Source organism: Lissotriton helveticus, chromosome 1_1 (assembly GCF_964261635.1).
Source record: "Lissotriton helveticus chromosome 1_1, aLisHel1.1, whole genome shotgun sequence".
Classification (NCBI taxonomy): domain Eukaryota; kingdom Metazoa; phylum Chordata; class Amphibia; order Caudata; family Salamandridae; genus Lissotriton; species Lissotriton helveticus.
Genome location: NC_136057.1, coordinates 292,812,510 through 292,837,653, shown reverse-complemented (window position 1 = coordinate 292,837,653; position 25,144 = coordinate 292,812,510). Strand labels below are relative to the sequence as shown.

Genomic DNA, 25,144 nt, shown 5'->3' with positions numbered 1-25,144 from the left:
ATTGCACAGCCTGGTTTAAGAATAACGCACATACATCCGGCCCTCAGTGTCCCAGTTGGCACCGGCAGTTAAGTAGTGGTACTCATATACAAAGAAGGGCACTCACATGCAGAGGATTCCAAAATTATTTGCGTCAGCCTTCGTTTGTGAGAAGTTTAATGCAGTCTTGCCTACTGCTGCAGTTGCTTCCCAATGAGTTGAGAAGGACAGTGAGCAAGGCACCAGAGAAAATGTTATGGATTCAGCATGGGTGAGCTTCTGTCAGGCACTATGTTACAATGCATGTCAAAAAAGAAATCCAGCCAAGTTTCTTTTTTAATCTTTCTAATCAAGACAAAACATACACAAGACAATATCCACAAGTGTCTGCTACACACCGGAATTCACTTTAATCAGAACTTCAAAAATTCTATACATGAAAATGCAAGCTTCTTTGACCTAAGTCAGGCACCTTTACCAACAAGGCATATGTACAGTCAAGTACTAACAGTTCTTTATAATAAAGAACTCTGCAGCATGGAGCCAGTGCACCCTAGGATAACAAGCACACAGCGTGATATCGAAATTATTACTTTTTTAAATACACGTAGTGTTTGGAAAATACAGTAGCCTCACAAAATGAACATAAATGCCCTTACTACTACATCCATTCCCTATTAACCCCATTTGGAGCGCAATCTAAAGTCTCAAAATGTCAAATCTGGTTCACAATGAATGGGCAATATATATACTTTGCTTGTTGTTGATTCAGCCTTGGAATGAAGAGAGTAAGTCAGGATGTGAGTACAGATTTTTTTATGCTTGTTCCCTTTCACGGATTCAATAATGCAGAGTTATGTTAGAATTAACAAATCTTCATCAAAATACATAATTGAGGCACAAACACCTTGCAAAGACCCAACTGCAGTCACAGACCACAGTACCCCATTAGTCCTGAGACTACCACGGAACGGAGCACAAGGCAGTGCTAAGCACAGGATACCGCACATCATGTGAACCATTGCTGCAATTCTATTTTTCAATCTTAGTCGTTGACATATGTTGGAATCTGGGCGCATAAGCATAACCTTAGAGTTAGATGTAGGTGACATTCAGAAGTATCACTTACTTTCTCCGTCTTAGCCTCTTATGCTAAAAGGACACTGTCAATTGATTCTTTTCAATCATATGGTCTTTAGTTGTGACGAGCGCTCGCTTGTATCTTCTTTGCACCTCCCATCTAATGATTGTTCACTTTTTGAGAGATACTTTTTGAAGGTTTGACTCATTCACATGATCCTTTCATCTCTTTGACTCAAATATCAATTCTCCTTCAAAGAGTTATGCGTCGGTACTATTCATTTACAGCCCAATTGATGGAGCGCCTAGAAAAGAATGTTTGGTTTCACCAGTCAACTTTTTGTTTGGCATATCACTTTTCCTGAAAGACACTACATTTTCTTAGAGTGGGAAACTCTGAATCCTGACGAGGCAGTTATTTTGAACTTTAAAACTCTGCTGCAAAAGGATAATCCTTCTGATATCTGCACCTGAAAGACATAAAAGCCAAAAAAACAGTTTGATGACAATTGCTAAACATTGTTCATAAGTTCACTTCAACCTATTCCATAGGCATATTTTTGTGGGGTTCGTGCACATTTGCAGCAGATAGCTGTTCAATGGTATCTCGACCTTGGGATCTCACTAATGTCAATTATTTGGGCAGAAGGTCAAAGAACACAATGAACTGCCAGGCATTGTAGCAAAGAAGAAAGACTGAGCTTACAAAGCTATAGTGAGGTGGTGCAAAAGAGTTCGTGGGAAAGAGGCTCTGTATTAATTGTCAGAGGGTGCAGGGAGTAACAGGCACATGCATTAATGTTGGCTTTTGCAATTCCTTATTTGCGATTTTTAAGGAATCACAATTCAGGAATCGCAAAAGCCTATGCATGTAGAAATCGCTTAAAAAATAGCAATTTCTAAACATTCCTTAATTGCGACTCGCAAATTGCGACTCGCAATTAAGGAATAACTCCCCATTCATTCCAATGGGCCTAGAGGCCCATAGGAATGACTGGGAAGACATTCTCAATTTGCAATTCTCAATTAGAGAATCGCAAATTGAGAAAGCAATTTCAAGGGTGCCAGGGTGTCAAAAGGACACCCTGTTGCACCCTAGAAATTGATCTGTGCACATATGTTGCGCACACACATGCCCTAAGGGCATGTGTGTGTGCAACATGAAACTTTGAAAAATGTACAAAGTGCATTTTCAAAGTTTTTGCAAATTACTATGAAGGTCAACTTCATGTTTATTTGCTCCCCCTTTTAGCAAAATCGCAGATTTTTTAACTTTTATGTATTGCATTTAAGGAATCACAAAATGCAATTCCTTACATGCAATCGCAATTTGAGAACTCGCAATTACTTGCGAATTCTCAAATTGCGAGGGCCTTGACCCGTGATGCATCGCAAAAGCTAATTTTTCGATCGCAAACGGTCGATTTTTGCGAATGGTACGGTTTTGCGATCACAAAAGGCTTTGATGCATGTGCCTGTAAGTGCATTATAGATGTGAACAGGAGGTGTGAGGCCAATGTAAGAAACTGGCAGAAAAGACAGGTAGAAGAGGAGAGGTAGGTTACTGTCATGAATGGAATGGAAACAGGGGCAAGAAAAGAAATCTGCAGAAGGGTACAAGTTCCCTTAAAAATAAACAGCTCTGGCCTATAAGTGAAAATGTTTCTGGAGTCACTGATGAGATTAGACACTCAACCCATTCTACATGGACTCTGTCACTCATCCACATACTCATGCCTCTGATGATCCACCAACTTATTCTATGTATGTATGTATGTATATTTTACAAATCCTGTCAGACAATCAAATACAAATCCATCATTAAAGGTCAACTGCCCTTAAGGTACATTTTCACTATAAATAAGTCAGCACTACTGCCTTGGTTTACATTTATAAACAGGCCAAACCTGACGTAAATCTTTCCAAAGAGCTAATAAGGCCAATGGTCTTTAAAGTTGATTTATCTTCACTTCGGGTATACTGTATTAAGCATAAGCTTTTTTGACTAGGTAGCCGTCTTGTATATAGCAATAACATTACAAAATGTGTCAGTCTATAGCTGTCAATACAGTACACAACCCCTCCAAAGAGGGCCTATCAAGAATTTTCAAGATGTAAATCTAACATCTGGCCCATTGGCTTTAACAGACACTCTTTTCACAAAGAAATTATTCAGGTCTACTGCTTATGTTACAATGTTTTATAATAAACAGATCAGAATCATTGCAGCCCTGGCTTGACATAACATTTCCCAATGAACCAATAAATCCTATATCATTTAGTTTTGGCTTGCCAGTTTACCCAACTGTGTATTTTGCATAAGCTTTCCCACTAGGCAATCATAAGACATACTGTCATAAAATTGCAAATATGTACAAAATCACAGTTGACAAAATAGTATACGATACCTCCCAGGGGGAGTAACAAGGTTTGTCACGGTACACATGTTGTATCGCAGGGTTTCTTAGAGGGAGTAATAAAATCCTTACCTTGTACTGTACTTACTTTACTAAAATCCCTATCAGGAGGGTTTCACTCAGGGTAATAACAATCCACCCAAAAAGGGTTATTGACTTTAACATTTGCTTTTTACAATAAATAAGTTAAGCCTATAGCTTTTGTCATGATGTTTATAATAAACATATAAAGTCTGTGCCATCTGATATTATACTTTACAGTAAACCAATGAGGCCCATACACTAGTAGTGGCTTGTAAACATCAGGTTTTAACTTGTAGTGGGCCAGAGTCCAAAGTACTAGTAGCAGTTCTTAGGGAACTGCCCTCCTTTCACTGGGGTGGCAGAGTGGGCTAAAGAACGGTGATGGATTAAACCCAGATCTTTTGACTGGGTGTGAGTGTTTGATTAATTCAGATGCTCCGTCCATCACCACCCCCTTTTGTACCGCTTTTGGCTACCATAAGTGTGGCAGGGTATGCTCAGACGTGAGTCCCTTGCTCACTTTGCCACTGGATTCAAGCAAGCCGGGCTGAAGACGGCTGGAATGCCAGAAACCGGTCCTCGGAAGCTTGTTTCCGGTCCAGGGAAGACATGGCTTGGCAGTTCGGGCTGGACTGTTCCCATGAGGCACAGGGTCAGACTGATTTGCATATAGCCATGTCTGAACTGGGGTGGCAGAGTGGGCTAAAGAACGGTGATGGATTAAACTCAGATCTTTTGACTGGGTGTGAGTGTTTGATTGATTCAGATGCTCCGTCCATCATCACCCCCTTTTGTACCGCTTTTGGCCACCATAAGTGTGGCAGGGTATGCTCAGACGTGAGTCCCTTGCTCACTTTGCCACTGGATTTAAGCAAGCCGGGCTGAAGACGGCTGGAATGCCAGAAACCGGTCCTCGGAAGCTTGTTTCCGGTCCAGGGAAGACATGGCTTGGCAGTTCGGGCTGGACTGTTCCCATGAGGCACAGGGTCAGACTGATTTGCATATAGCCATGTCTGAACTGGGGTGGCAGAGTGGGCTAAAGAACGGTGATGGATTAAACCCAGATCTTTTGACTGGGTGTGAGTGTTTGATTGATTCAGATGCTCCGTCCATCACCACCCCCTTTTGTACCGCTTTTGGCCACCATAAGTGTGGCAGGGTATGCTCAGACGTGAGTCCCTTGCTCACTTTGCCACTAGATTCAAGCAAGCCGGGCTGAAGACGGCTGGAATGCCAGAAACCGGTCCTCGGAAGCTTGTTTCCGGTCCAGGGAAGACATGGCTTGGCAGTTCAGGCTGGACTGTTCCCATGAGGCACAGGGTCAGACTGATTTGCATATAGCCATGTCTGAACTGGGGTGGCAGAGTGGGCTAAAGAACGGTGATGGATTAAACTCAGATCTTTTGACTGAGTGTGAGTGTTTGATTGATTCAGTTGCTCCGTCCATCACCACCCCCTTTTGTACCTCTTTTCACCAGGAGCAGGGTGCTGGTGAAGTTGCATCTGGGCGCGCTCCGGTAAAAGAGGGCCAACTGAAAACAGACTGCCAGGGGAACTTGTACTCATTATGGCTTCCCTGTGCACTTGTAATATCTAAGAATGGACTTAGATATCACAGGGACATATTCACTCATGCAGATGTGCCCACAAGTGGATATGGTGTACCCTGCTTTAGGGCTGTAATACCTGCTGTAGAGGTGATTTACCTATACCACATGCAGCGATTCGCATGCTTGCCAAAGAGGGCTGTGTGCCATATGAAAACAAGTTACTTACCTGTAACTTTTTCTTCTCTTTTGTACCTACTGCTATGATATTTTTGTTACCGAGACTCCCATTCCGACGATGGGGAATGATACAAAAGCATGGGAATCTATGAAAGTTCCAATACTGGGGCAACAACTCTTCTTTTTTCTATGCACCAAAACACGCAGGCTGCAATGGCAGTTTCCATGAGCTTGGTGAGGCGTCATATAGGGTGTCACAATTCGTGCTGCTCTACTCTACTTAGTCCCAAGGCCCAAGATACCAGGGGTACCAGATACTAGGGACTTACATGGAGACTCAAGTGGTGCCAATTGTGGGAAAAAGGCACAGTTTAGGGAAAGAACACTGGCGCTTGGAACCTGATTAGCAGGAACCCAGCACACCTTTAGTAAAAGTTGCATCAGATACCAGGCAAAAAAGTGGAGGCTACTGTAACAAAAACCCAATTTCCTGTGACAGGTAAGTGCACAAGTACTTTATTCGGAAAACAGTAAGAGCTACAGGGGTGAGAAGCAACGATCAAAGCTGCTCTGGTTCAAACGGTTTCCAGGGGTATTCAAATCGCCCTTTCAGCTAGTGCACAGATGAGCCATCTTGTGATCAATGTGTATTTAAGAAATGGTGGTGATAGCCTGTGGAGGATTCCATGGTTGACCACGTAGCCATGGGTAGATGGCTAGGCCCAGTGGAGAACGAGAAAGAAACACTGAAGCATACTGAGTGCCCAGGGAAAAGCAGGAGTTAAAATGCTAAAACAGATGGGGGTGGCACGAAGAGACAACTTCCAATGTATTCAACCCATGGCCCTTTACTTTAATGGATGTGAACCACATGCCCATTCCTTTGAGCTGGGGAGTAAGCTGGTGCTAAAACTAAGCCCATGAACAACCTGAAATCCCTGAATAATAAAGTATAAGCAGTGTCATAAGTGCAGTATCTTCACATGTCCACGCTTAGAGATAGTGACAAACATACCACTTGGTGGATATGGAGAAACCACTCAAACATCAAAAACCTGACTCTAAGGAGACTCATAATGAAAACCAATTACGGAGTTGTTTTAGAGGATTGTTTCTATTCCAGGCCATGGTCCCAGGACTTGTGCAATGGAATGTAGCAGTGCAGGCCAACAAGATACTGTTAAAAGTGAGATAGGGGAGCTCTAAGAGTAGCACTGGCATCCATAGACCACCTTTATATGAAGATTGATTCGCACAAATCTAACATTAGGTCAGGTCAGTCAAACTAAAGTCCAGGGGCCTCATTTATGAAAAGTGACGCATCGCTGCGTGAAAACAGCGATGCGTCACTTTTCACTGCGCCCTCCTTGCGAGACCAATGATGCGTCATATTTACAGTATGACGCATCATGGCGCAAGGAGTTACAGATACGTCAGTTTTTCTGACGTATCTGTATGGTGCAAAAGTGACGCATTGCTGGAGTGTGTCACAAAAGTGACGCAACTCCAGCAATGTGTCCTTTCACATGGGGCGAGCCCCATGTGAAAGGGCCTGCATTAGTCTTACGCCTGCTGTGAGGCAGGCGTAAGAAATTGATGCATTTGTGTCCTAGACTTGGCGCAGTGAAATCTTATAGATTTCACTGCGTCACTTCTATGACCCTGTCTTGCGTCAGAACGCCCCCCCCTGCATACATTATACCTGGCGTAGGTATAATGTAGCGCAGGGGTTTACAAAGAGATGCGTCACTTTGTAAATATGGGGCAACAAGGCACATTTTTTACGCTGCTGGTGCGTCACAAAAAGTGACGCACCGGCGGCGTAAAAGAGATGCACAGCCTCATAAATAAGGCCCCTGGTTCCCCTAAGAGTTAAAGAACTGAGATCAGGCTACAGAAAGTAGCAGGTAAGGGGATAGTTTGGATATTTTCGTGATGCAGCAGAGTGCAGTGATTAACCCATCCTATTAAATGTGCAATAAAACCAAAAGCATACTTTTAGGACTCACTCAAAAGGTTGGAGAATGCTCAGAGAGCTCCAAATCTAAGACTGATTTGATGGCCTGTACCACAGGAAACTGAGGATTTAAACTGTCCTTTGCATACCTTTGTGACTTAAACTGTCCTTTGCAGACTTTCTTTACTGTTAGAAATGAATCGGACTGCAGAAAGTTACCAATTAAATTGAACACTATACCACCTACCTTTCAGGGACACAAAGAAACAGGGCAAAAATATGTGCAGCAACATATTTGATGAGAAAGTGAGAGATTATATTCAGAAACAGGCATCAAGAAAATCCGTAAGAATGCTTGGTGGTTTGAAGGGGTTGACCTAACTATCTGTGCATCTGAAACATATTTGAACACTCTCCAAAGTCTTTTCGAATTACCACGCTGTCTCAAAATGACTCTAGATACTCACTATGCTGTGTAAAAAGTTTTGTTTTTGGCTCATTTCTGATTTCTCCTTTGATTGAGCTCTCTAGTTAAGAGTATTGTATGCACTACCATATTTCTAGGATTGTCATTTGGCTATTTGTGAGTATGCAGGTCTGGAAGTTGTATGAAAGGTGTAAGTTGACCATGTAGGTGTATTCCTTTTTAGGTCCTCCTGAAACCTCTTGTATATACTTGTGGGATTAAAGCCACCCCCTTGTTTTTCATTTGTTTATTTCAGCTTCCATTAAAAATCCTTGCTTGATAGTGTTCGGTCCCGCCTCTTTGTCCCTCCATTTGCTCTTTTGTTTACTCCCATAGAGCAGGGACTTAGTACTGTACTTTTAAGCTCTGGTTCTTTATCTCTTGGTTTGAGGGACTACTTTATTATTTATTTCCTGCTTGTGTTACATGGGGAGTGTTTCATAGCTGTTTGCATTTTATTATTGCAGAATTCCTCCCTCCCACCTCCTCCTAAGCTGGAAAGGACCAGCTGTTTTTCTTGACCGTGCTCAGTAGGAAAAAGAAAATTACAAAGGTTTGTTGGCTCTAGTTACATTTTGGTTTAATTTTGCCAAGTCTTCTTTTCTTACTTTGCCTGCAGCGCTTCCTCTGTAACAAAACACACGACTGGCTAACGGCAGAGGAAGGTGTGCGGGCAAAGTGAGAAAAGAAGACAGTTTAACAGTGCAATTCCCCCTTTGCACAATACATGGCATGTGTACAATTGTTATTTTATCATCTCTAGGCACTATACAGTACACAAGCCAGTATTTTTGGCGGGCGCCATGTTGTTTTCAGACATCTGGCTTCAGGCAGCTGTGTACCACAAGCTGGCCCAAGTGTGGTGCCTCAGCAGATGCTTTTGTTTTATAGAGCCGGCTTAGCTTGATCGGCGAGACAAAGGAAGGGGCAGCAATGGCTGGAAGCTGTGAAATTCAGTATCGACTCTACTGGACCCAGGTGGTGAGGTGGGGTGGGTTTGGGGGGGGGGGGGGGGGGGAGGGGAGACGGAGGGACGAAAAAAGAAAGAAAAAAAAATTACCTCGCTACGGCCGACCGTTGCCTCTCCTCCGTCCTCTTCTTCCTGTTTCTTGTATCAGCAACAGGAAGTTCCCAGGCTCCCTTAAGGCTCCCCTAAGCCAATCACAACACTGCAATGCAGCGTCGTGATTGGTCTGAGCACCGTGGATCAGCATTCAGATGGGGAATGGGAGGCTGGGCATGTTCCTCAGCCGGCTGTGCAAAGTGTGCAGGACTGTTTGGCTGGCCCAAGAGGACCAGGCAAGCAGTCTTGTGTACTTAGGGAGTGTAAACCACTTCTCCCCCTGCTCTATCTAGCCAGCCCACCCCACCCCGAGAGCCACTGACTACAATAGGAAAACTAAAATTATAATAATGATTTATTATTATTATTATAGTTTTCCTCTTGAGCAGTGGGGCGACACTCCTCCGCCTTAGCAGACAAGCCAAAACTGGTGAAATAAAATGAATATGTAGGATTATTTTTCTAATCTATATTTTTGACTCCTCTATGGAAAAAAAGTGTCAAGAGGCAAATGGTGTTTTCTTGTTTTACTTTGAAAGTAAGTGTGTTCTACCCAGTTTCAGCACAGGGTACATGCACTCCCACCAGGGAGATTCATGCTGAGCTTAGAAGCCTTTTCAGTGTCTCAACCAGAAGCAGTGGGGTACCAAGCAGTAGCGTGTAAAAGGCTTGTCATGGTTGAAATATGCCCTTTATTTATTTAACGTTTTATATAGCAATACTGCAGTAGAACATACCAGTGTGCTTCACCCAATAAACAGCCACTACTTGTGAATAGGCCAAGTCTCCCATGGAGCTGAACGTACCTTCATCACATACACCTCTTTTATTATTTTACATGGTACATTAATTAGAGTCAGATAAACATAAATAGTTTAATGACCGCCGCTGACACACAACCACACACTCAATGAATACACGGCAAGACGACTGATCACTGATGGTGCACCATACTGAGCCTGCTTGTAACTCAAAACTTAAAAGCAAGAGCAGCTTTATGTATGCTATGTAGTACAAAGTAAAATGAATGAATGTAGGTAGTCTGTACGCCCTGAGTGGGCCTTTCAGATCCGAAGTTCCTGTTTTTTTCTTATGGTTTGTTTATGTCCGAGGTATGTACCCACTCCAAACACAAAAGTGAACTTTTATTTTATATGGCTAGGGAGTCATGGGGCAGGAAAGCAGGCTCCAGTTGTAACTCGTTAATAATCCTATTTGCTTAAGTTCCCTCTAAGGATAACATTTCCTGCACTCATGCCCCCACAGGCCCTGCTTTGGCCAGTTTACCCTGCACTGAGTAAGGTAACAAGATGCCACCCCCCCCAGGCATCTGTGTAACGTCAGCACCGGCTTTGCCATGTAAGCAAGCTTCAACCCGCTAGATGTGTATGATGGTACATGAATAGCAGCCTCTCCGAGCTGCTCGCCCCCCTCTCCAAACACCCCTTCCCAGAGAAGGAGGAGATGTGGCTGTGTCAAATAAGAGAAACCTGCACACAGAGAGGTTAGTTGATAAAATGTGAGTCATGGCTAAGAAACAATTCTCAGTCCTTCTCGCTGCAACTCTTTGCAGAGATGCCTTCCCCATAGCCCTAAATGTAGCAGGTGAGCGGTCATGCTATCCACAGACCTGGATATACTTGCATAACATCCTCTAGCCAGGCATGGCCAGAGGCTTTAAATAAAGGGGAGTGGACCACTCGCTGTCTCACTTCGACACATGCACAACGTGAGAGTGTGTATTATTTAATGGACTTGGGAGCAGGGCCTACATGAGGGAATTAATAGGGTGCCCTGCACTCCCACCACCACACTGGTGACGATGGTGGGTTGAGCCCCCGTGCACCTTCCACCACGAGTAGCTGGGAGGGCAGTATCGAGCACCTGCAACCACACAGATCGGAAGAAGCTACCTCCCACGTCGTCGCACAAAGCACTGCAGCAACCAGCAAAAGCAGAGGCTGTCACAAAGCTGAAGACATGGTGCCCGCTACCAGCATCCTCTCCCTCCTAGCTGAAAGGCGGTAGAGTGAGGCAGCCAGGCAGAATCCGGGCTAGCACGCAGAAGAGCTAGAGCTCCACGGTGATTAGCGAGCCAGCTAAGGCCCTGCCCACTGCTCGCGGACATGCGCACTATCGAGAGACTCTCTGTAAGCAGAAGAGCCTGCACTGAACCCAGCACGCGCCATTCGCCTCTACATGCCAGATCTGTGGTCATCCCTGCTCCATACCTCTAAAACAAGCAATGGCACCTACAAGAAAGAAAAAAATGTCTAATATATTATATCAGTAACCATAAATAGTACAGAAAACAATCCCTGGCACCTGTAAGGGGAACAGAAGGAAAAACAAAGAATAATAATAAACAGAAGCATTATCACCAGCTGTGGCACCACAAAACATAAAGTGACCACAGATCGCATGAAACCTTGAGACACAGGGCCTTGGTCCGAGAGACTGCCATTAGGCCCGACTAAAGCTAGAATGGTAGACGAAGTTCAACCTCAACAACCAGCCCACACACAACACGCCCTCGCAGAGGGGCTGCCGCAGTTCAGCGAGCTGGCAGACCCAACGACCGCATCCCCACTGTGAAAGATATGTATTGAGCAGCTGGAGAATTACTAAGTCACCACGAGTAAGGCAGACGGTGCTTTCAAGACGTCGCTGCTCCTCCATCATGCAGGAGAAGAGATATACAAAATATTCAACATTTACCAGATACCGGACCATCCACAGACTCTGATACCACAGTCAAGTCTTCAATGCCCATTTTGACCCCTAGTTAAACACAGATTTCGAAAGGTTCAAGCTACGCCAAGCCCGCCAACGAGAGGGGGAATCCATTGACAATTTCTACGCAAGCACCTGCACAAAAGACGACCAGGACAAAGAAATCTGGGCCCAGCTGATGCAAGGATGCCAAAATCAAACTTTATGGAGCCTAATCCTGTGATAACCGAACATCAGCCTTGACCACTTTTTGATCCTGGTGCGATCACACGACCTGTCTGCGACCCGAGCTAATGAAATGGATCTGGCTATCACTCAAACCCCGGAAAAGGCCGCTAAAATTAGGACCAAATGAGCTGACGCCATTCTAATGAAATGCTGAGGTGACACAACCAAACGAAAAAGGCTCCAGCAAGCCAAATCGAGATGCGGCTACTGCGGCAGAGAAGAACACCGGATCAGCGACTACCCAGCACCAGGCTACACCTGGTCTAACTGTGTAATCCAGAATAATTTTGCATCCGTCTGCAGAAAGAAACTCAGAAACAAGGGCCCCAGAGACAACCGGTCACGGATGAAAATGATAAGCCAGCTGTCCCTCACTCATATGATGCGACAAAGTGAGGCAAAAGCAACGGCAAGACAAAGTCACCACCAAGAAGACTCATCCCTGGAAGAAGAGGAGGAAGAAGAAACATTCCCCATCTCATTCATGGGGGAGTTGAACCGCTGCAGGAGGCCGCAACCCATGTGCACCATCCAAGTGGCAGGATCAGAAGTTAAAGCCATCATTTACACCGGAACGTCAGTCATGGAGATGCAACAATATAACCGTCTCTGGCCAAAGCCTCAACTAGTAAAAAATCTAAATCCAGTTTTTGTAAAGCGCGAACAGCTATCCGAAGGCATCCCCATGCTGAGGGCCCTCGGGAAGATTAAGCAAGCTATTGCCCAGAGTCACACGGTGCAGGGCTGACCTGCTGCCGGTGCAGGGATCGAACCGTGAGCCCATGATTCCAGCCCCAGATTCCAGCATCAGTTGCCCTGGCCACAGCACCACTCCTCTTCCCTTGCCATCCTACACCAAGATGTCTGCATACAGGAGCCAGACACCTCTACCGCTCCGCGGTCGGATGTCAGTACCTGTATGATCTGAAGATCAGGAAGTCACAACGACAATTCAAGTCATCGAACAAGAGGCTGACACGCTGATAGGCAGCCACACAGCAGAGGATCTTGGCCTCGTGTCTTTCACCAAGAGTGAGATCACATCAAATCGATCTATTAAACCAATTTTCGGAACTATACCGGGCGCTCGGTCGTCTCCAGTGCCAACTGGTGACGCTACACATCAACTCCTCCATTACACTGGTGGTACTCCAGCATCGCCGCGTCCCGTTCCACCTATGACCACTGGTGGAAAAGGAGTTTGAGAGACTGGAGAGCCAAGGCGTGATAGAGAAAGTATCAGGACCCACTCCCTGGGTCTCCCCAATGGCAATTGCAGAAAGCTCAAGCAACTGGGGAAGATTCACATATGTATTGATATGCACCTCCCCAACCAGGCAATCATACGGGAGCGACATATCACCCCCACCATGGATGAGATTATAGTGGACGTCAATGGTTCCACCAGGTTCTAAAAGCTCAACCTCAATGCCGGGTACCACCAACTGCTACTAGCAGATGAAAGCCAGTATATCACTACATTCAGCACCCACTTAGGACTGCGCTGCTACAAGCACCTGATCTTTGGCATCTCATCGGCCACAGAAGATTTTCAGAATGCAATAAGGGAGACATTCTGATCCACTCACCCAAAGCTGCTGAACATCACAAGCACCTGAAGGCCACCCTCAAACGCCTCAAAGAGGATGGAATGATGCTACACAAAGTCAAATGCTCTTTCTTCCAGCCATTAATCAAATTCGGGATACAAGTCGACCCTCGCAAGTCACAAACGATCAAGCAAGCGCCAGCACCCACCACCGTGCAGGAGCAAGAACCTTCCTAGTAATGACCACTTACTATGGGAGGTTCATCCCGACCTGGCTACCCTCTCTGAACCCTTGAGGGCCCTCACACAGGCAGATACGTAGTGGACATGGAGCCAACAGGAAGAAGATTAATTCCAGAAGATCAAAGACGCTCTCCTTGACAACACCACACTTGTCCACTTAAACCCCGACAAGCGCACCGAGCTACTAGTCGATGCCAGCCCTGTGTGGACTGGGAGCAATACTGGCTCAGGAGAAAGTAAAGTAAAAAAAGTAAAAGTCCACATTTGTAAAGCGCACAATCACCCGTAAGGGTCTCTAGGCGCTGGGGGCCGTCGGGAAGATTAAGCGAGCTATTGCCCAGAGTCACATGGTGCTGGACTAACCTGCCGCCGGAGCCGGGGATCGAACCCTGATCCCCAGATTCCAGCGTCAGTCGCCCTGGCCGCGGCGCCACACCTCTTCCACCAGGCCAGGCCAGGTTGATGGCCCCTGTTGGCGTACACTAGCAAGGCGCTGGCGCCAATGGAGACACAAGATGCCCAAATCGAGTGGGAGACCCTTACGATCAAGTGGGCCTGCGGGTACTTCCACCTATATATAGGTAACCAACCCTTCAAAGTCATCACGGATCATCAGCCCCTCATTCCTTTATTCCGGGGATCAGCGCCTCATCCAGCCTCCTCCCCCGGATCGAGAGGTGGGCCATCCAACTGCAGCACTACCAGATAAAGTTCTTCTACTGGCCAGAAGCAAAGAAACCAGCCGACTTCCTATCTCGGCACCCAGAGGCGTCTGACACCTCGGGTGACCACAACAAAGTTGAGGACTATGTCAGGATAGTTTCAGATATAGCCTACCCCCGTGCTCTACGACTGGAGGACATCAAGGAAGCTGCCAAGGAGGACCCAGTCAATGTCCGAGTATGAGCAGCTGTGTAAAGTGGACCTGGCAAGAATTCCTTAGGGATGCCAATGACTGGCCAGGCGAGGAAAAGGAAAGCCTGACAAAAATATGGTGAGTGCATGACGAATCCAGCACTACCCCAGATGTACTCCTACGCGGGTCTTGCACTGTGATCCCGAAGACATTAAGACACCATGTCACACTGCTGAACCACGGAGGACACCAAGGCGCCATGAAAATAAAGACAAGGATGTGGGAAAAGGTATGGTTCCCTAGGTTAGAAGAGGTGGATGAAGATCTTGTTCGTGAGCGCCCAGAGTGCCAAGTGTCCGGTGCCCCGGAAAAGCAGTTCCAGTAATCACTGAAGAGCCAAGTGTGACACCTTGGGCCAAGCTACATATGGATCTCGGGAGCTTCCCGGATGGGCGAACCACACTGGTCCTTTTAGATGCCTTTTTGAAATATCACATCATCAAAGTAATTGACTCATCAGCTTTTGTCCATGTCACCCTGTGATGTATTCCTATAGGTTCTGTATCGATCCCCCTATTCCTGACCCTATTCTGGTTAACAAGTTAACTAGCAGCCATCCCATGATGCAGAAACCGTTATCTGATTACGCCAGACCACGGCACAGGAGCGCGTTATCTGATTAGGTCATAACGCTTGCCATCTAATTAGGCAAAGCAATATTCCTCCAGCCCCTGATAAGGCATACGGAGTACTCAAAACAAATCAAACCTATGACAACCTGGGAAAAACCCTGCGGCCATTGTTTTGATTTCATCGAGAACTTCAGCAAAAGAATGTGCTAACGACCAGTTCGTATGACATCCTTATTGACGTATCTATGTCCATCCTTACGTCAATCTCGGCACCTTACAGGTATAAATATTACCGGTATTGCCTTAAGCAAACACACGCGGTGGTGACGAGATCGGAGCAGCCAGACTTGCCGAAGCCCAGAGCAGAGCAGACCCCGCTGGCGCAGCCCCGCATTCCTGACGCGCTGAGAACGAGACGCTGCTTTCTCCTGCCGAGAAATCCAGCTCCGGCGCTTCCGAGCAGCCCTTGCAGGCAGCCTGGAATATCGAGACCAAAGACGAGAGATACCATCCCTCAACCATCCTAGATTCCAGGTACAGAACTGAATAACCCCTTGCAGAGAATTCTTAAGTCAGTCACTTGGCAAAACAAACTTAACTTAAACTGCTACTTTCTATTCCCGCCCACGTATTAGGCTTAGGTCAGGTACACCGGGGTAGGCGTAGTTAGAAACACCAGTTGAGTACGATTAGTCAAATGTATATGTGTATGTATCTATTTCATCCATTTTAAACCACCATATGGCTTAGAAACCATATAAATGTTTTTACAGTATTATTTTATACTTCTGCTTATATTGTATGCACTTTACTTAACCATAAGTATTGCGATAATATCGATTCATTTCTCTTGTATGAGAAAAGAGACTGATCAATAAATAACATCTTTTATTGAACACGCCCGTCTCTTCCTTTTCTCTACAATCTGGTGAGACTAAGAATGCACGTACTGACTGAGTAAAATAAGTTGTCTTTTGTTTTCACACGACTCTAGAGATACACTCTTGATTAGGGGAGAGCAAAGTTGTCATGTTCTATGGTTGTCAGAAACTAAATCCCTTCTTGTCTATCCAGGGAGGTTCAACTCCTCCTTGCCTATTCGAGAAAGTTTCTAGTGAACTCTGAGCTAGCTGGCAAACCCAAAACTTTAAGTCTAATATCGACAATAGAAGACCTAGTTAACGTCTGGTCTAGGCCTATACTATTGAAGGTATTATTCCAATGCGCAGAGCCTATTGGGATAATAGGAACTACACTACATGGCACCCAACGTTTGGAAAGGCGATAAAACTAACGCAAGACATTAGACTAACTCAGTCGTGCTTTTTCACTCAGACCCCTTTTTTTCCCATAATACTCCAAAGACGTCTGGAGTGGGTGAAAGGTCATATCCGCCAAACCTCGCAGGAGGGAACTCCTATGTATGGTTCTTGGTTCAATCAACGTTGAAGGATACACTGTTCCAAAATATTGTGCATCTAATCTTTGTTTCCATAAGAAACCTGATCTGCAAACAAACGGAATAACCTTCTGGACAGTACAATGTCAGACAGCGAAGGAGAAAGAGAGGCAGCTAGAATAGCAGCTGAACTCGTAGCAGCTGATATTACTATGCAAGAAGCAGACCCGGATATAATACTCATCCCGGTCAACATAAGAAAATCTATAACTTTAAAACTTATAGAAAATGGACTGACACCTAGAGGTGGCACAGTCATATTCGTAATAGAGGCACACGAATATCGGCAGACAGAGGTATTCTATTCATGGATACACTTTCCAGCAGCAAATGCTGTAACAAAGCACTTCCACTATTACAAAACAGAGGAACCTCCTAATGAATACACTCCTTTCGAGGAGGTGGAAGTACCACTTAAATTTCAAGAGCACCTGCTCTTGTTTAATGGCACCCTAAAACATAATAATCACATCACCAGGCTCGGTCCATTAGGTAGACCAGGAGCAACGTGGCCGGTCCTAGCCGGATACACACCACATCCAGACATCGAAAGAATGTCTGCAGCAGATCTTTTAATACAACTAAAACAATTAATAAAAGTACATAGACAATTAGTCCAATATGTAATGCGGACTTCAACAATCCAACCAGCAATTAAAATTCCACAGCTGACCCCTCATCAGGGGAACACAAATAAAATTACACCACAGAACATACAGTCCTGCCTAGGTAAAGTACCAGCTAAACGGGAACAAATACCATTCTGGTTAGCACAAAAAATCACCCAAATAGAGGCGGTGTTTCCAGACACCACCCCTGTGGATAAACACAGGATTCTGACTATCTGTCTTCCAATGGGAATCGCACCACACGTGGAGGACTGTGACACTTGGGGTACAGTCTTTGCTTCCATTTACACAAAAACGCATGGTGTTCCATCCATTTCAGTAATACCAGATGTGCTAAAACAAATTCAAGACGAATACGGTCCAGAACCCGCTTTAACTCTTGGTATGAAATTACTAAAAGACTTCAAGCAGGTCTCGGCAATATTACTAGCCAACATAAAAGGAGAAGCAGCGAATGTGGCGATCCGCCAGAGGTTAAAAGAGACAGATTTAGCAGACCAACCAGCTGAAATTGCCAGAATTATAGAAAAATCCTATGAGGAACTAGGTAGAGATAGTTTGGGTGGAATACCAGTGAAGCCCCAACTAATTGAAAGTCCTGAAAAAATATTTATTAAAAATAATCTAAACAGTCAAAAAAAGAGCTGGGATGGAAACAAACAATCCAATCCTAAAGAAAAGAAATTCCAGTCGAGAGGAAGGTCTCCTCGGCGGAGAGAAATATCTCCGAACCAAGGACGCAAGTCTCCCCAAAGGGAGCCCTCTGTGAAAAGATACGACCTTAGAAATAGGGATAACATAAAGAAACCGGATAGATATCAAGATTTTGATACACGTCCCTCTCAATCTTTTCAGACTTCCTTGCAGAAATCGGAAAGAAGAGGACGATCGGAACCCAGGGAAGGGCACGTCAAGTCCAAAGACAAGGAACCTGCTCATCCAAATAAAAAATTACAGTTTCCCAAGAAGAAGGTAGCCAGCATTAAAGTATTCAACAATGCCGAGAATACTGAGGACACAGCTGAAAAACGGAGAGTGGGCTCAGACAATGCTAGACAGCGCAGCAGAAGTGCGCATAGCACGCAAAGTCCTTATGAATCATCTGGAGACAGTGGACACAAATGAATACCTTCAGGTGGAAACTGCAGACACCAGAGTTAGCAAACCTCACAAAATATATGAAATAACTTTACGTATAGAAGGGGATAAGACTAGAAAAATAAGGGGACTATTTTGGGATAATCTCTCCAAGGGCTATGACATCCTTCTAGCTGAAAAAGACTGGCCACCAGAGTTTGTCAGGGACTGCCCTCATGGCGAAGAAATAATTATGCCTGCCTTCTCAAATCATATCCCAATTCATAAAAAATATACACTTGCAAGAAAGTGGGCAGTAGCTAAAGCTCCTGCTTTATATAAAAATCATGTAGGATGGGATGAGGACTCTCCTCCTCACAAAATCCAGTTAAAATCACACTTGTACACTAAAGCTGAAATGAAATTTAGCCCAACGGAAAAAATTCTAGCTGCAACACAGACAGCTATAGCAAAAGAACGAGCCCTGGCACAAGGTAAACGAATAATAATCGTGACACCGATACCAGCCCTAGAGGCTGTAACAAAAGCAAGCATTCTGAATGCTAAAGCGCTCCATCCGAGATGGATACAATGGGCTAATTCTCTTGCTGCAACAGATGTGGCATACGAATTTGATCCTAACTTAAAAACACAAGAATTTCTCCAATATGAATTCGAATGTCCTCCGCCGACCGAAATTCTTCCTCTAGAACATTACGGCTGTATAATATATACAGACGGATCAGCACAACCCGCAGTAGGGGGGGTAAACAAGCTTACAGTGCTGCGTGCGCGATTGTTAAAGGTCACTGGCACGAAGGGAAATTTAAACCAGCGATCACTAAAACACAATCTAAAACACAATCTCTAGGAGATTGTACAGCTCAGCGAGCTGAACTACTGGCATTTAAGATGGCGCTTGAAAATACAGATCGAGAATTCCCCACACTCATAGTGTGCAATTCGTATTATTGCGTTCAGTCTTACAATGAATACTTGCAGATCTGGCTTCAGAATGGTTTTTAAGGATGCAAAAGGAGGCACAATCAAGCATAAAATGCTTTGGGAACAAGTAGCTCTTTTACAAAAAGAACTACCAAAGACTCACGTGACACACTCACTGAGTCATCAGCGTGATGGCGTTCACGTTGCAGGGAATTCATTGGCTGAGACAGCCACAGCGGTAGCAACTAAATCGGCTTCCGTAGCTAGAAAAAAGCGTACAGTGAAATACACTGACGGTGAAACAGTGCTGGCGGTGAAAACGTCATCAAAAGGCGACTGCTCAGCGCTACCGATCAACTATCCTACATAATCGATGCAAACTCCGTCCCTTTTGCTCGAATCCCTGGAGTGGGGGATAGAGTAATTCCAAACATGGACAGGAGAACTTTGTTAATTGTAGACGCACATATAGGTGAGGGTCTTAGTCATCTCAAACTAAAAGATTCTCTGAAAGAACTACAATCAGTGTACTGGTGGCCAGGCATGAGCCTGCAGCATCACACTTTTGTAAATAAATGCCCGGACTGCAACAGAGATCGCAGTGGCGAGAGAAACGGTATACTACCGTGGCGTTTCACTCCAGAAAGGATCAACAGTAAAAAGCATAGCGTCCGATTAACATATACAGGCTAGTTTCCACTTATAATGTAGATCCCCAGCACTCGGCTGACGTCTGAACTGTTATAAAAAGATTTGCGAGTCTATAATGGCATATACGCTAGAAGCATGCTACGTTAGGCTAAAGTTTTTCCACGTGCCTTATTTGCGCATGGAAAAACAAGGTCAAATGAGCATAGCATGGCGGGCCTCTTCTCACTTCCTACCTGAGGGAACGGGATGGTGTAAAGAAAAAACCAAGGCATAAAGCTATCTATAACGGAAAGGATATTAGGTTCGGGAGCTGGGTGGGTCAAACATCTAATAAGTGTCCAACGTAGTCTAAACAACCTGCCAAGAAATTCTCTGAGGGGATTCAGTCCGTACGAATTATTGTTTGGAACTAGGATGTTGGTCTTAGATCTTGACAGTCAGACTTCAGTGGTGAAGGAAAAAAGCTTTGATATGAAAGATCGTTTGGCTATTTTGCAGGACTTAAACGAAACAAGAAAAGACCTGAGCAACATAAAGTTGAAACAACAGCCAACAACCACTGAAGAACCACCACCTGTCCCAGCAAGACCTGTCTGGATTCCAAAAGTCGGGGATCTAGTCAGAGAAAAGATCGCGGTAAGAAGGAATTTGGGCCTTCTTACAGAAAAGCAGTTCCTGTCTTGTCTATCAACGGGACAAGATCAGTTGTACTACCGCCGCTTGCTGGTAAAAAGGAGAACCGAGTTGTATCCATCGACCTGGTAAAACCACAATCATGTGGCCGATAACAAACAGTAGGCCAAGTGGACTCCCAATAAGTAGCAGAACACCAAGGTTTGCTACCAATACAGAGGTGCCAACTAAAAGGCTAATCACATTCGAAACGCCTACAGAACAACAACAAGGACTATGCAACAATGCAATGGAACTCACACCTCTGAAAACCCAAATAAAAACATTTAGTAGAGACACACCAACCTACAATGAAGTAACAAACGAATATGCAAGAAACAGTAATCCTGAAGCAATTGGAACAATTGACAGAACAGCATCCGGCTACTTCATAAACTTCGATGATTCCTCTGAAGACCTCAGTGAATCAAAAACACAGCCATCAACAAAACCTTTAAAGATAAAGCTAAAGAACTTTTTGAAACAACTGAAAGAAACATATCTGATTTCTCCATGGATTGAATTTTGGGTGGCCTTTGGTGCATTTATCCTCATACTTTGGGTCATCATGATACTATGCTTGGGACGCTTCATTGAGGGAAAATATGCTAAAATGGACACAGCAAGCCAGAAAATCAACTTGATCCTCAAGCCACACACATCTTCACACGTCGAGAAAAGAGAACTTTCTTCAGTCAACTTCACAGCCAATCCTATACCGGGTGGGGTAGCATGGGACAACACTGACTATGAAATTTATGGTCCGGTTGAAATCCTGAAATATCCACACCAAATCAAGATCTCGTTGAGTGACTTTGTAAAACCGAGCTCATTTGCTGATGATTGGGACTTTGAAAGTATAAATAATATGATGTCTGACCTAGTGATGTCTGCTAAATTTACCAAACATGATTATTTGCAGGGTTCGTCTAATTATGATAGTATGTACTGTTACAACCACTATGGTAACCATTTTTTACATAAATCTGCACAACCTAGAAATGTTTTAAATTATAATCAATGGGAACATTGTGCAACCCCTCCAAAAGGAAGCTCAAGAACCTTTTATGACAAATATTCATACTTTTCAGGGTTCAACACAAGTAATGCTGAAACATTTTATTTCAAATTGTCAAATAAGACAGGGACAAAGACCATGCTTACAAATACGAAATTGATATATTCAGACTCGTTTTTTGAACAAATGAATACTTTTGGTTTTGATTATTGGGACAAAAATGTTGAAGTAAAAAGTGTTTGGGGTACAAAAGAATGGCAAGTACAAGGTATAGAATCATTGTTTAGAGCCTGCATGATCCCAGAACAAATTATATTTTTGAATGACACTGTTCAACAAACTACCTGTCTTGGCCTAGCCAAAATCAAAGACTTAAATAAACCGTCTATTCCAAAGCCAACTATAAACAGCAATAGCTCTACAGATGAAGAGATAGACGTAAACGATGTATTAAACCAAAACAGAACACATCCTGATTGGAAACAATGGTTAATCTGGCCCACAGATACTAATAACTGTCAAGACAGATTCCTGAACAAAATACAGGGGTTCACATTGACCAGGCCAGATCCTAGATATTCCCAAAGACAACACCCAGGGATAATAACCACCTACAGTGTGGGCAAACTCTGCCTTCAATGGCTACAAACTTCCACACTGACAGAAATTAAGCAACACCTAACTTTACTTACTGATGGTGCTGACTTGCGTGATTTCATTATGGGACCACGCAAACAGCGTCAAAAACGCTTCATAGCAGCCTCTGTATATGCAGCTTACAACGAGGCCTGGAAGGTAACTCAAATTGAGACAGCAGAAAGTATACGGGAAATTGACCGTATTAATTTGGAAAAATCACTTTCTGTAGTGGACAATGGGTTAATGACTCTGTCCTCCAGAATTTTTTCTTTGGACAGCATTGTGTCTTCAGCTATCGACATAATATCGCAAGACTTACTGTTGTTACAACACGGTCAGTCTCAATTGCGTTCTATTGTACAGCTTGGCTGGACGTTACAAAACCTGCGTTCAGGCTATGTGCCTTGGCGTTTAATCAACACAACGTCACTATTCAATATCTTTAACCTTACTGATAAACAAATCAGTATGGCACAAAAGGGTGCTGATTATACAATCCTGAGCATTGAGAAACTCGAGAGATTATCAGTGACAATGTCAGAACGACCTGTCAGTGAATGGATAATACATGGGATAATTAATATTCCAATATCAACCTTCAGGTTTCAATACTGCCAAAAATATATACAGGCTGGCTGTACGAAAAATTGGGAAAAGGGTACATTAAGACAACATGGAACTTGCCCTATTCACATGCATGTGTCAGTAATAAAGGACAGAAAGTGTTTCTTAGCGGCAATAATTGTGCGATGTCACTAAGCGGTACACTTCTGTGTAATGGAATTAGTTTGCATGGAGCCTGTGAAGGGAACTCAAATAACCTTTCATGTCACCAGCTAGGCGCACCTGCAACAGAGATAGTACCATTCTTTAAAAGACTCTATAACGGGAGTTACATTCTAATTGTGGATCGCAGATGTTGTAGTTTACTGCCCGGGGTTCCTTATCTCATAAGTACGACTGCGAAGGTCATGTGCTGTGGACGCTTATTGTTCCCCAGCTCCTTTCCAGACAGGGAGGCAAGGGCATGGCCTCCTAATTTGAAAATTACTTCTATTCGAATAGATACTTTAAGCAGAATGAAAACAGTGCTTCTTCAGACACCGACCAGACTCACGTCATCAAAAGAAACGTATGATCTCCTAGTCGCAAGGACGACTGCAGAGATTCACTCATTGTTATCAACTAATTCCCCCATACATTTCGCAGAAATCCTGAATGAAATCTTAAATATTTCTGATACCAGTGGAGTCTCAAAAGTATTTAAGACAGTATTTTCAATGGCATTAACACCATTCAAAGCCATACTGGGTAGTTTTCCAGACTTCGTCCATTCGATTTTTGGCGGACTTCCCCTCATTTTAGGACTAATTGCAGGAATCCTATTCTTGGTCCTCATATTTCGTTATGGCAAACCATGTCACAGACAAAACACCTGCGACAAGGGAAGAAACAATCCGAGCCATTGGATACCGGGACCGGATATCAAAAATCCTGGGACTATCCCGGCTTAGAGACCTGAACATGACTTGGTTTCTTTCATTTCGACCAATGTGGCATCGATGTGTTTTACCTGTATTAAGGTGCTTGCTGTGCGGAGAAGAATGCGTGTTGGACACCTGTCTGACGCTACAATCGGATGCGCCAATGGATGCAGAAGCATTGTTGGGTCCGGTAACGGCCCATGCATTGTGCTGCCCTCAACGGCTGCCAATCCTGATGACGGCATTCGTGGAAACTTCACCACTACGATTAAGGGGTAGTGAAGTTCAAGATGAAAGCAGCATCGATCAGGTACGACCTTCTGTCAGCAATACTAATCAAAAAGTCAATGGAGACAATCATGCACACGAATGCATGGTTACACCTTTTTCCGAGTTAGTGGAACTTTCACAGGAAGCTGTTGACAGCTTTTTCGACAGTCTCAATGATATGATGTTCTCACCAGAGCAGAAATAACGACTTTTGAGCAAGCTAGCACACGGCGTTCCCAACACCCTGAATTTGGCCTTCAACTTTAATAATAAAGTAGCATGAACAATTTTCCCTCCAGTTCACGGACAGCAATTTTTTCAGCAGCCCCACAATATTTTTACGATTTTTCGGGACACTTATCTTCTGCTTAAAGTAAGAACTATTCTTAGAGAACAAAATTTCTACTTTTAGAAACTTTATAGACATTAGCTGCCCGCTGGTATGTTCATAATTATTTTATTCTGTGATGAAATGGTCTCGAACTTTTCTTCTGTATTAAGAGCCATTTCATGTGTAATTCTCATATTCAAATAGTAATTATGTATACATATGCGTGATTTTAGGATTATTCTACAGCTTGAGTGCATATAGTATATATGACTGTTTTTCCGTATATTACATAATTTCGAAATGCATTATATGTATTTTGGGGTGGTAAGGTATACACGATACTCTACAGTATGTTTTACTATGCCTAGATTCGTAAATATGGCCATAGTTAGCGTGGAGTGGGTGTGATGTATTCCTATAGGTTCTGTATCGATCCCCCTATTCCTGACCCTATTCTGGTTAACAAGTTAACTAGCAACCATCCCATGATGCAGAACCGTTATCTGATTACGCCAGACCACAGCACAGGAGCGCGTTATCTGATTAGGTCATAACGCTTGCCATCTAATTAGGCAAAGCAATATTCCTCCAGCCCCTGATAAGGCATACGGAGTTCTCAAAACAAATCAAACCTATGACAACCTGGGAAAAACCCTGCGGCCATTGTTTTGATTTCACCGAGAACTTCAGCAAAAGAATGTGCTAACGACCAGTTCGTATGACATCCTTATTGACGTATCTATGTCCGTCCTTACGTCAATCTCGGCACCTTACAGGTATAAATATTACCGGTATTGCCTTAAGCAAACACACGTGGTGGTGACGAGATCGGAGCAGCCAGACTTGCCGAAGCCCAGAGCAGAGCAGACCCCGCTGGCGCAGCCCCGCCTTCCTGACGCACTGAGAACGAGACGCTGCTTTCTCCTGCCGAGAAATCCAGCTCCGGCGCTTCCGAGCAGCCCTTGCAGGCAGCCTGGAATATCGAGACCAAAGACGAGAGATACCATCCCTCAAC

At 44.2% G+C, this 25,144-nt stretch overlaps 1 protein-coding gene across 2 annotated transcripts in view; it reads right to left on the bottom strand.

Annotated features, from left to right (window-relative positions):
- Positions 1–367: 367 nt before the first annotated feature.
- Positions 368–25,144, bottom strand: part of LOC144797636 (aldo-keto reductase family 1 member B1-like) — a 375,986-nt gene continuing 351,209 nt past the window's right edge. For both annotated transcript variants that reach the window (XM_078668370.1, XM_078668448.1), the window contains one exon: positions 368–1,529. In XM_078668370.1, coding sequence (XP_078524496.1) covers positions 1,487–1,529 — 43 coding nt within the window. In that variant the 3' untranslated portion in view covers positions 368–1,486. The remainder of the gene's footprint in view (positions 1,530–25,144) is intronic.